This window comes from Myotis daubentonii, chromosome 19 (genome assembly GCF_963259705.1).
Source record: "Myotis daubentonii chromosome 19, mMyoDau2.1, whole genome shotgun sequence".
Classification (NCBI taxonomy): Eukaryota; Metazoa; Chordata; class Mammalia; order Chiroptera; family Vespertilionidae; genus Myotis; species Myotis daubentonii.
The window spans coordinates 29,256,326-29,268,646 of record NC_081858.1 but is presented as its reverse complement, the minus strand read 5'-3'; the positions used below and the strand labels follow the sequence as shown (position 1 = coordinate 29,268,646).

At 51.5% G+C, this 12,321-nt stretch overlaps 1 protein-coding gene across 18 annotated transcripts in view; it reads right to left on the bottom strand.

The window, feature by feature from the left end:
- Nucleotides 1-12,321, bottom strand: part of EP400 (E1A binding protein p400) — a 58,796-nt gene that overhangs the window by 37,284 nt on the left and 9,191 nt on the right. For 11 of the 18 annotated variants that reach the window (XR_009450176.1, XM_059677212.1, XM_059677215.1 and 8 more), the window contains 7 exons: nt 5,206-5,296; nt 3,643-3,750; nt 2,772-3,154; nt 1,912-2,187; nt 1,100-1,285; nt 577-717; nt 19-97 (listed from right to left, as the gene is read on the bottom strand). Coding sequence is in view for 17 of the 18 variants with exons in the window: in XM_059677212.1 (XP_059533195.1) it covers nt 19-97; nt 577-717; nt 1,100-1,285; nt 1,912-2,187; nt 2,772-3,154; nt 3,643-3,750; nt 5,206-5,296 (1,264 nt within the window). In the remaining variant the exon portion in view is untranslated. The remainder of the gene's footprint in view (nt 1-18; nt 98-576; nt 718-1,099; nt 1,286-1,911; nt 2,188-2,771; nt 3,155-3,642; nt 3,751-5,205; nt 5,297-12,321) is intronic. The other 7 variants (XM_059677216.1, XM_059677222.1, XM_059677223.1 and 4 more) reach the window with 3 other exon arrangements.

The following is a 12,321-nucleotide window of genomic DNA, read 5'->3' as shown; positions in this document are numbered from 1 at the left end:
CTTTACCCAGGACCATACCTTTCCTGGCAACTTTCTGTAAATGCAAGGCCTTCTTCCTCTTCTCCTCTAATTCAACTTGTAGTTTGATTTCCACAACCTGAATATGAGTTAAACACAAGCACGTGTCCGAGGATGTAAGTTAACCGGCTCTAGAACGTTCAGCAACAGAGACACTCACACACGGGTCTGCAAGCACACGGCTGGCTCGCCCTGATCTGCAGCGAACTGTATCTGCCCCAGGCCCATCAGGTGCTGAGCTCAGAACGCTTTCAAAAGGGAGTGGAGCAAGTGCTGCCATTCTGGAGAGCAGCTCCTTGGTGACCTGCCCCCCTCCGAGGAGCCGTGCGCAGGCCTCTCGGGGACAATGGGCTTCATGCAGCACCAGCAGCAGCCACGCGTGTCCACGTGTCCACGCACAGCCACAGGCAGAGCAAGAACCTTCCTTCTAAGGAGCTGCAGTCCGAGGGCTATGCTGGCGGAACCCACCCTCACGCACCCTCCTCAGCGACGCTGCGGGCTCTGCCTCACCAGCCCCAACAGTCTAGGTCTCGGGCCCCATTAAAATGTCAGGTTTACCTGTTCGATATTGGACCAGAAATACTCTATTTCCCTGGCAGCCGAGGCAGCGATCCGCCTGAGCCGGCTCTGCTCCTCTTTCTTGCCCCTTTCTTCTCGCAGCTTCTTCTCTTCGTGATGACGCACCACCGTCCTGATGAGCTGGCAGGGGAAGGTTTAAGGGTTTTGTGTTTTAGTCAGTCACGCGGCAAAAAGGACACGGGTTTCTTTTTTTAAAGCTTCATTTAAAAGCAAAACTGATTTCAGAGTGAGGAAGGCAGAGGGAGAAGGAGAGGAGAAACGTCCATCAGTTGTCTCCTGCGCTGACTGAGGAGCCAACCTGCACCCGCCAGTGCATGGACGGTGCGCCCACCAACCGGGGCCCCGGCCAGGGCGACACGAAGCTCCTCACATGTTCCCAGCCCAGGACCACACCGTCTCCGAGATGCATGCTCTGCGGGCCGTCGGCGCTGGTTGGGGAGACCCAGGCTCACTACTGTCTTCCCCAAGTGAACAGACAACCCAGGGGTCCCAGCTCACCCACCTTCTTGGCAGCAGCCACCTTCCACCGCCGCTCCTGGGCGAAGTCGGTGGCCATCCACTGCATCTCCTCCAGCAGGTAGTCCCAGTGCGCACGGGGACGCGGGGCCTCCTGCAGCTTGGGCAGCCGCCTCAGGGACCACAGGCCTTCCTTCCTCAGCTCGGCTATCCGCTGATGGATCTGGTTTTCCTGCGGGGAGGGGAGCACATGATCATTAACCGCATTCCCACAGGTGAGACCGACTCTGTGGCAGTCTCAGCAGCAAAGGTAAGACTTGGACCCAAAGTTGGAAGAACGGGCAGGTGACTGAGTGGAGCCTCAGAACATGTCAGGCCCACGCTCTGCACCAGGAAACCAGAGGCCCGGCGTCTGCACTGACCCACTGGGAAGACTGGCCACACGTCACTGGGTTAGATCCGAGCCCACCCCATTTTGCTTTGTTTCTTTTAATTCCTTTAAATGAAGTTGAACAGACAACCGCTGCATCTGCTGAACAGCAGAAACCACCGGCTGACCATGACCCTCACCGGAACCCTCACCGACCGGGGCCTGCGCTGTCCCCCCTCACGATACCCGCCACGTCCCGGCCCCTCATCCACAGCCTGTGAGGACAGCAGCCCAGACCACTGACTTCAGCACAGAAAAGACCACACGAGTCCCCCTCCCCCAGGACAGGGTCGCATGACTGGCTTCCATCGTGGGTCTCTGACCACAAAGCCGGCCCACCGCCCTCATGCCAGGCGTGCAGCTACAAACGCTGCTTCCCAACGTGAGTGCAGCCGCGTGTCACAGGACGGAAGGCACCAGCCCCTCACCAGTGCCATCTGCTCCGCCAGCTTGTCCTGAGAACCGTCTTGGGGTGCAGCCGCATTCTGAGCTGGGCTCTGTGGTTTTGGGGGGGCTGACACAGCTGCCCCTGGGGACCGGGAGGTGACTGGAGACAGGGACTTGCTGGCTGCTGAGGGTCTGTTCACCGGGGAGGCCCCCGGGCCGGAGCCACTGCCGGGAGCGATGGACGAGGTGGAGGAGGGGGGCGGCGGCCGAGGACTGGGCTGGGCGGGGTCGGTGGGTGGTCTTGCGGAGGCCACCATCTGGTGGGCAGAAAAGAGGCGACAGGTGAAGGCACGCCATGGTCCCTCCCCACAGCAACACAAACGAACCCATGATCACACAAACCACCACACAAACGAAGCCCCGTCTACAGCCCTGTCACCTAAGACCCACTATGAGCTGTGCGTGTCCATTGCACACCTTTCCTTTCCCAGCCTCTCTCCTGTGTCTTTAGCATTTTCATTGTGTCACTGGGTCCCGGTTAAGAACCACCCCAGGACACTGTTGCAGAGGGCAGAGCGTGGGGGCGCCGGGGAGCGTGGCCGATGGTTAGGAGCAGCCTCGCCACTCCCAGCCTCACTTCCACCACAGGCACGCGGCGCCTGCCCCCAGCCTCTGCCTTACTGGGCACATCAAGTGGCACAGTGGCTACAAGGCCCTTCGCACAGCTCTCTGTTCTGAGCACAGCAATCAGAACCATTTTTTTCCTGCTAATTCAACAGTGACAACTCGGTTACAAGCAGTCCTTATTTTACAAACACACCATGTCTCAGCTGCTGGCTGGCTGACCTCCTGTCACACCTGCCTGGTCCCCTCCACCCCTCAGAGCCCGAGGTCAGAGTACCTGCGGCTGGGACAGCGGTGGAGGGGCCTGCATCTGCGCCTTCCCGGGCACTGGGGCGAGCAGGGCCGGCTGTGTGGCCTGCGGGGGCACAGGGAGCTGGCTGGCAGGGGGCACGGGGACTGGGGGGTTGGGCTGCTGGGCCTTTGTGGCCACGTGCAGCTGTGTCGGCGGCTCCCCCATCGACGGCTGTGGCGGGTACTGCAGCGTGGGTGGCAGGGGCGCAGTGGGGAGGCCGGCCGGGGGCAGCCTGCCGGGCAGCGGCGGCGGAGGTGTGTGCAGGCTGGCGGCATTCTGCACTGGAGGCCCCGTGGATGGGTCGTACTGCTGCTGGCTTTGCTTCTGTCCGGCCAGTTGGGCGGCCTGAGGGGCGGGGGGCATCCCTCCTGCAAGACAGGAAAGACCCACCAGCACTGACTCTGGAGCTCGAAAGCATGACCAGGCGTCAGATGTCACCTCCCAGGGCTTGTCATAGACCCGTCACGCAGAACGACCACGCAGTCGGGAGGCTTAACTGGCGGGAAATCTGAGTCACGTCAGATCTAATGTTCTCAATGAGACACAGAAAGGACAGAGGCGCTGGGCCTGGCAAGGCAGCACCAAGCAGGCAGCACTGAGTCACCACAGGGGTCCCTAGGCGGCAGCAACTAGGAAACACAGGAGTGGAAACTGGAGAGAAGCTCGAGGACAAGCACACGTGTGGCTCATTAAAGGGACAAGAACTAGTCTCCGGGGTCTTCACACTGTGCGACTACAGCTCAGAACACCCCAAGGTCAGGAGCCACTTCAACTGCACGTGTCTGAGTCTGCGCGGGCTGTGGGCCTCTGCATGCCCTCCTGAGCTACAGGAGCTGGCTCTGACGCTGGGTCTTACCTTGAACTGTCGGCATTAACTGCTGGAGAGGAACTCCTGTATTCACCCCTGGGTGCTGGAAAACTACCCCTTGGTGACCCACTTCAAGTCGAGGTCGCTTAGACTGCTCTAGAATAATTTTCAGAAAAGGTGCAGTTTGATGTAAACATAAAACCACAAACGTAGTAGAAAAAACGTGTGTTTTTATAATATTTAAACAGGGAGACCTTTCTATGCATGAACCAAAATCCAAAAGCCGTAAAAGACTGATAAATATAATTTCTTTTCATTAAAGACGTGCAAATATAAGGAAAAGCATCACGAAAAAGCAAAGATCAAGCAACATCCTCAGAGACAACATCTGCAGCACACACGATGGGCACAGGCGGGCTGACTCGACAGTCAGAAGCTCTTACAGGTGACATGGCAAGTATGGGGACCAGACAGAGCAGGGGGCAGAGAGCCACGGCTCGCAGAGGGACGACCCATAAGGCTACAGGGGAAGGAGCCAGACGCTGTTGACGGGATTAGAAAGGGACCCAACCCTCTGGAGGGTACCTGACTGTCTCCAACACTTAAGCGCATGTCGCTCTGATCCACTATTTCATTCTAAGAGTTTCCCCTTAAGATATACTGACATCTGGCCGGCGTGGCTCAGTGGTTGAGCGTCGACTTATGAACCAGGTCACGGTTCGATTCCCGGTCAGGGCACATGCCCGGGTTGCCGGCCTGATCCCCAGAGTGGGGGGTGCAGGAGGCAACCAATCAATGAGTCTCTCTCATCACTGATGTTTTTCTCTCCCTCCCTCCCTCTCTGAAAGTAATAAAAAAATATTTTTAAAAAAGATATACTGATTGTAGGAAAAAATGTGAGACTAGTGTTCAATATGTCGATGGTACTAACAAATGAACACTGACCAGGGTCTGAAGCATGAAGAAGGAACTGCCTGTGCGATGGAACACTATGGCAGCCAGCACAAACGACAGAGCCCCTGAATGGGACAGACGGCCTCCTATGTGATGTCAGACACCAGTGTACATGCGATCACACGGATTGTCTCCAGAATGACAGGTGTCACAATGCTGGTGTGCAGACAGAACGTCTGTGGAAATTCACAAGCGTTAACAGCAGCTACCTCTGTGGCTAGGGAGTGGGCAGGAAACCAGAGGTACGAAACCAGAGGTAGGCTTAAGTGACACCTGAACTGTTTAAAAATGTTACACAGAATGTGTATGAAGTTTATAATTCGAAGAAAAAAATTCAGTTTGAAAAAATGAATGACAACTTGATAAGCAGATGGTTTTACATTCGATCATGGCATGAGGACTAGAAAGCCCAGAAGTGCACCTGAAAATCAAAACGAAATACACCTGCGTGACTGAAGCGCCTGTCCCTTCAGTACCCGTGAACATGCACGTCAATACGCCCCAAATAAAAAGTAACTTTCAAAGTAGAAAGAAACGAATCAACACCAAGCTCTTCAGCGTTCACAATTTAGAAACACGTGGCCGCTGAGCTGTAAGTCCCGCTGCGAAGCCGCTGGGCCTGGGGCCACCTGAGTCGTGCCCGCGACAGTGACATACCTGCCGGGGGTCCCGCCTGCTGCCTCTTAAAGGGGTCCGTCTCTATCGCACTGCCAGCCCCTGCCACCAGGGTCCCAGCGAGGGCTTGCTGCTGAAAAGAAAAGGGAAGAGTCAGACTTTGGTAATTTAAGTACATTACAAGAACGACTAAAACTATCATCATTACCCGAGCATTGACCTTATTTCTTTTTAATGAAAGAAATGTTACCTACCCAATGTATTTAAATATACATATGCAATGTATATTTCTGTGAGTGATTTAAAGCTCTAACTTACCTCTGGAAGAAAAAAAGGACTTATAAAAGACCTATCATTCTGGTTTTAAATGAAACTTCAGGTCAGTGCGAACCTACACGAGCTGGTTCACACACGGAGCAGCAGGGGGGCTGCTGCAGGAAGCGGGAGTCTGAGGTGGACCCCAGCTTAGCCTCCCTGGCTAGTCACACTGCCTGTCATCACTTACCCCCAAAACCAAGCTGAATAACGAAAAGGAAGATTGGAACTGTTTTCCTATAGGAAAATGACACTAAAACCCCAATTAATAAGTATGATTGACTTGGGTCTTCAAATGGTGTGTGGACAGTGGGCCCTCCGTGATCTATGTAGTGTGTGAAACAGAGGTCACTGTGAGTGTCTGAATGACAGCCGCTGGCCAAGGCAGAGCGCAGTCTGGCGCCTGCACCTTCCACTCTGCACCTCGACATGCAGGGATGCGAAACGCTATGGATGATGTCTGAGAGCTGCTCATCGCTGATCTTGTTTAATGACTCAATGATGATCACTCTACTTAGCGAAGCATTTTAAATGCAGAAGTCACAAGTGCCTAAACCAAGTCACTGTTCCATGAGGGGTTGCTGACCCACGCGGCCCGCGGAGTGGACATGACACGGCCGGTTCCAGCCAGGCTGCAGGCCACTAGCTCCCATGAGGACAGCTCCGAGTGACTAAAGGGAGAGTAAGCACCCGGTTACATTTAAGGAAGATGGGGGAGGAGAGGGTGGGAGGGAGAGAGAAGGCAGAAGAAAAGAATGATTTGAAAATCAGGTGATATGAACAGTGGTTATCTCTGGGGACAGAATTACAGGAAATTAATTTACCATCTGTGTGTGTGTGTGCACCTTTCTAAATTTTCCAAATGTTTCACAACGAACATGTATTACTTATCAGGAGGGTTGTTGTTATTTTTAATAGAAGAAAGTGAGAAATGCTCGGTGTCAAGTGCGTCATACTGGACCAAAAGGACTCCAAACACACACAAACTCCGGAAGAAGTGTAACATGGGGACCAGGGGACAGCCTCGGGGAGGGGCCTGGGACCTGCAGGACGTAGGGAAAGGGCCGGAGTGGTTCTGGTGCCACGGCACTGCATGAGGGCCTGTCTGTGCCATGCGGCGCTGCCTGCAGATGACTGGGGCAGGGCAGGAAGCCAGCAGTGAGGACGGGGACTGGCCACAGGACCAGGCTGGACAAGGAGAGGCAGGCCCTCTCCATCAGCTCCGCTGCCTCCTGACCACGCAGACACAAATGCCACGCTCCCACTAAGGTTCCAGGCGCCAACGCTCGGGAGACGGAGTGCCCGGCTCCAGTTCAATCACCGTGGCTACCTGTGGGAGAAAAGCAGCCCACACTCCTCCGGCGCGCTGCGACCTGCCAGCCACCGCCTTCGAAATCCAAGTCACAACGGCTCCAAAACACAAAGAAACAAGAAGGCACGAGCCACACTCAAAACCACCGATGGGCAGCGAACAGCGGGCCCACGTGCTGGAACTGGACAGCGAGGATCTGCCCGTGGCTTTAATAACGGCACCCAGGACATAAAGGAAATATGTCAACATGAAGGACAGAAGAAAGGAACTATTCAAACAGAAAACCAAATGAGATTCTAAAACTGAAAACTAAAATATCTGAAATAAAAAAACACACTGGAAGGCTGGGTAGCAGAGTCGGGGGGGGGGGCGGGGGGGTCAGTGAACTGAAACAGTCCCGAGAGAGGACCAGAGGCCTGGACCTGAGACGCGCTGGGGGCTTCGGTCACCAGGACAGTGCAGTGCTGCTCAAGGGTGATGGACAGATGGACAGAACTGAGTGGGGAGCCCAGCAGGGGGCCCACGGTGACTGCCCATCACATCACTTCCTGCAGGCGGGGAGCAACCAGAAGGAATAGGAAGTCTTTTCAACAAAATGGTGCTCGAGGACGAGATCCCTGTGAAAACGGATGAAAATGACAACTTCTCGGCAGACACGCTGGGGGGAGGGCCAGCCTCTCTCCCGACTCGTGCCCTGCCACCAACTCCTGGTTTCAGGATGACCTTTAGCTTTTAATACTATCTTTAGTTTCTTCTTAAAAATATATATTTGTATTGATTTCAGAGAGAAAGGGAAAGGGAGAGAGAGAGAAACATCAATGATGAGAGAGAATCATGGATCGGCTGCCTCCTGCACGCCCCACGCTGGGGATCAAGCCCACAACCAGGCACGTGCCCTGACCAGGAATCGAAGTATGACCTCCTGGTTCATAGGCTGACGCTCAACCAGTGAGCCACGCCGGCTGGGCTATCTTTAGTTTCTTACACTACCTTCATGATTATTTTATCGGGAATGATACTGCTGACTTTAAAATACAAACTGGCTCAGCTGGTGTGGCTCAGTGGTTGAACATCGACTTATGAACCAGGAGGTCACGGTTCAATTCCTGGTCAGGACACATGCCTGATTGTGGGCTCGAGTGTAAGCAGCAGCCAATCAATGATTCTCATCATTGATGTTTCTCCCTCTCTTGCTCCCTTCCTCTCTGAAATCAATAAAAAAAAATATAGTTAAAAAAAGAACGATTTTTTAAAAAAATAAATAAAATATAGAGAATATTTGTTAAATAAAATAAAGTGTAAACACACTGTGTTGACTGGTATATATGTAAGATAATATAAAAAATCTGTTAGGATGATGGAATTATGGATAATTATTCATTTTCTCTAACAGGAACATCACTGATAGTCTCTGTTTAGAATGATTCTTTTCATAAACGAACATGTGTGCATGTATACAACACCTCTGCACTCAACAATATGCCTCAAATTTCTATGGGAGCAGACAGAAATCAATACAGATGAAATACAGGGAACTTTACATTTATTTCTAGCTTCATTAATCCATGCACATTGGTCAACATAAAACACCTACAACTGGTTGTAAATAAGAAACTCATGCTGAGATTTCTTCCAAAGAAAACAAAGGATGTTTCTCATTTCAACTCTTTTCTGAGACTCCCCTTTTCCCATTTCCTGTGAGATCCACTACTGTTTGCCTGAGAAACCTACCAGCCAAAGGGAGATTTCTTGGTTTTCCTTTTAGTGTCGTAAATATTTTTTATTATGATACTAGAGGCCCAGTGCATGAATTCGTGCACCAGCGGGGTCCCTCGGCCTGGCCTGCAGGGTGGGGCCGAAGCTGGCTCTCCGACATCCCCCGAGGGTCCTGGGTTGCGAGAGGGCACAGACCAAGCTGAGGGACCCCAGCGGTGCACGATCAATCGGGGCGGGGAGGGACCATGGGAGGGCTCCAGGGCGTGTCCGGCCCATCTTGCTCAGTCCTAACTGGCCAGACCCCAGCAGCAAGCTAACCTACCAGTCAGGGCGTCTGCCCCCTGGTGGTCAGTGCCCATCACAGCGAGCAGTTGAGGGGCCTTAGCATATCATTAGCATATTATGCTTTGATTGGTTGAATGGCCAACCGGTTGACCACTTAGCATATTAGGCTTTTATTATATAGGATATCCTAAATACAAAAGAAATGAACATATGTATGCAATTTTTAAAGCATAGTAAAGTTCATCAGAATTTAAATGGTGGAATGTGGAGATTGATTGAAGACTCAAACTTTTCTCTCTGTTCAACATTTTTCATAGTAAAATGTTGAGGAGGAAAGTGGAAAACCTTATACATAGTTGAAAACAGTATTACAGGGACCACCCATGGAGTCGTCAGGCTTAAGAAACAACCTGCTGCTGTGCCTTGGAGATGCGGAGCGGGAGGGAGCCCTTGACCACCCAGGCAGGCGCTGCTGCCTGATCGGGACGCTTCCCGCCTGCGGTGCCCTCACCTGCAGTGCTAGCGCCACAGCGTCTGCTGGTTCTGCTTCCTAGTGAGCTTTCCCTGAAGAAAGCCTGCACCTGTCTTCTCCTGGAAGCCCTTCCTCTGCCCCAGGCACCAGCCCTCGCAGCACCCGTGCTGTGACTGACGACTCCCTCTGTTGACTGGGCTATATGTAAGCATTCCTCTGTCGAGGGTGCATGATCGCCGGTCTGCGCTGCTGGTGGTGGTGGGCATTTCCATGCTTTCCAGCTTGGGGCTTTTATAGACAAGGCTTTCTGGTGCACACACGTGAGAGTAACCTTAGCGCTTCTGCTGGTCAAAGGGTTTGCCCACGCTCACCTCCTCCACGCTCGCTCCCATCAGAAGTGGTGGGAGTCCCACTCATCACATCAGATTCCGTCCAATGTCGTTTCCGGCAACTGGTGAGTGTGACAGTGAGTCGCTGTGAAGACCGCACATCATCTTCACCAGCCTGCAGGCCCTCCTTGCGTGCACTGCCCCGCTGTTCCAATGCAAGCACCTGCCAGAGCGTCCACACACTCCTCTATGCACTCGCAGTCACGGTGCCCAGGAGGCATCTGAGAGTCTCCAATTGAACAAATCTTATCTTCAACTGTACCAAACGCACAAGAAGCACCTAAGCACTGGGTTCAAATGAGTTTTCTCCACCCACAGGAAGGAGGCTCCATCGAGCAATGCCAGTCCTGGGCTGCAGAGAGAATGTGCCCAACAAGCCTCAGCATCTTGGACCAGAAAGGAAGTGCTCACCGGAGAAGTGCTCCGAGCGCGTCTCAGAGGAGGGGCGTCAGAAGTGCGCGCGAGCCAGCGTGGAGAGGGGCTCCCAATGGCCAAATTACAGATGATTTGGGCATCAAGAGCAGTGGAGGGCCTGAGCAGCAGATGCCGGGCGGGGGGCACAAGGGGATGTGACGTAAGTGGACATCTTGAAAGGCATGTGGGTTAACGGGCACTTGTCACACCTAATGTGTCCACTCCCTACTTACAAACTATACCTCAATACCCATAATTCACCATATTTATAGACCAAAGAAGAAAACATCACAAGGTCATGTGAATAGATGCAGAAATTGCATTTGACAAAATTCAACATCCATTCATGATAAATAGTATAATTAGAGGAATTTCCTTAACCTGATAAAGGACACCTACAACATCTACAGCTAACATCAGACCCAACGGTGAAAGACTAAATGCTTTCCTGCTAAGACTGGGAAGGGAAGAATGTCTGTTCTCACCACTCCTATTCTGGTTTTGCCAATGCAATAAGGCAAGAAAAAGAAGTAAACACATAGATAGGAAAAGAAAAAGTAAGTCCTGCTTTCTTTGCAGACATGATTCTCTCTGTTGAATATATTACAGAATCCACCAAAAAAGCTCCTAAAATGAATGAGTTTAGCAAAGTTGCAGAATACAGGTTCAAATAATAAACTGTATTCTTATATATAGAATGTCCCCCCCAAAAAACCAAAAAAACGTATACACACACTTTGAATAATGACAAAGGCCGCGTTTATTAAAATACATTTAACTCCCAAACTTGAGCTATCAGCTGTTCAAGTGTGTACACATTTTTTTGAGACACTCTGTACTTGCAATGAACAACAACATTTTAAAGATATAACTACCGGTTACAATTCCACAGAGAAACAGGAATACTGGGGTATAAATACAACAAAACACACATGGAATTGGGATGCTGAACACTACAAAACACTGAAGAAAGAAAACAAAGAAGGCCACAGTACATGGAGAGATGTACCATATTCCTGAACTGGAAGATGCAATATTGTCTAGACATTACTTCTCAACAAACTGATCAACGAACTCAATGTAATCTCAGTCAAAACCCTGGTAGGATGTTGTGTAGATATCAAAAAAAGAGAAAGATTTTAAAAAAGAACCAAGTTGCCACCTGGGGTGAGGAATGGTACCACCGCTGTGGAAAAGGTAGCAGTCTGTTATGGAGTTGAACATCCACACACTTACCAGACAACCCAGCAATCTGTCCCCTAGAGATTTACCCACATGAAGGCCTATGTTCACATGAACAACAGTCTGTGGACATTCACCGCAACTTTACCCCTAAGTTTATCACTCAGCGCAACAGAAACACGCAACCATGTGGGCGACTCTCCAGTGTGCCGTGCCGACCGCAAGCAGCCAGTATGACTCCACTGACACCTCATCTGGAAAAGGCAAAATCACAGTGGTGCAGACAAGGTAAGGTAGGGCGAGGCGCGACCACAGAGACACTCTGGGGGCGGGAGCACTCTGGGGGATGACACAATTCCTGTTCTTGACTGGAACGGTCATTACACAGCTTCCTGTGTTTGTCAAAACTCATGGAACTACAGACCAAAAAGGGTCAATTCTCCTGAGTTAATAAGTGCAAATGGACAAATAAATAAATCGTTAGTGACATGTTATAACCCACTGACGAAAGAATCCACATGTAAAATACATCAACTGAAAAGAAAGTTTGTCATTACAGCAGAATGCCAACTAACAAACGTCAAAGGAATAATGGAATTAGAAAGTCCATTCTGCAATCTGTAAGGTGACAACTGAGTCTGGCAGGACTCATCAGTAGATGCAACAGATGCTAGAATTAGTGGTCGAACGTTTAATGAGATCCTAGATATTGATATGGTCTTGAACTATCTTCCCCAAATTCCTTATCATTCACCCGAAGAAAAGCATAACCTTCCACTAGGAAAGCCTCAGGGCCAGTGAAGGACAGGTGACAGCATGGCTTTCTCATGTGGCACACTGAGCTGCACACGTCGTCACTTCTGTGGTATCCCCTCAGAACCGCATGACCCGCGTCAGACACAAGAAACATCCGACAAGCCCACATCGAAGGGCACACTACAAAATAAATGGCTCCCCTTCTCAAAAATGCCCAGGTCCCGAGACCGAGGGGCCGGCCCAGAGCAAGGAAGACCGAAGGTCCCAGACCGAGGGAAACACCAGGCGACATCATCCGGAGAGGAGACAGCTGCCTG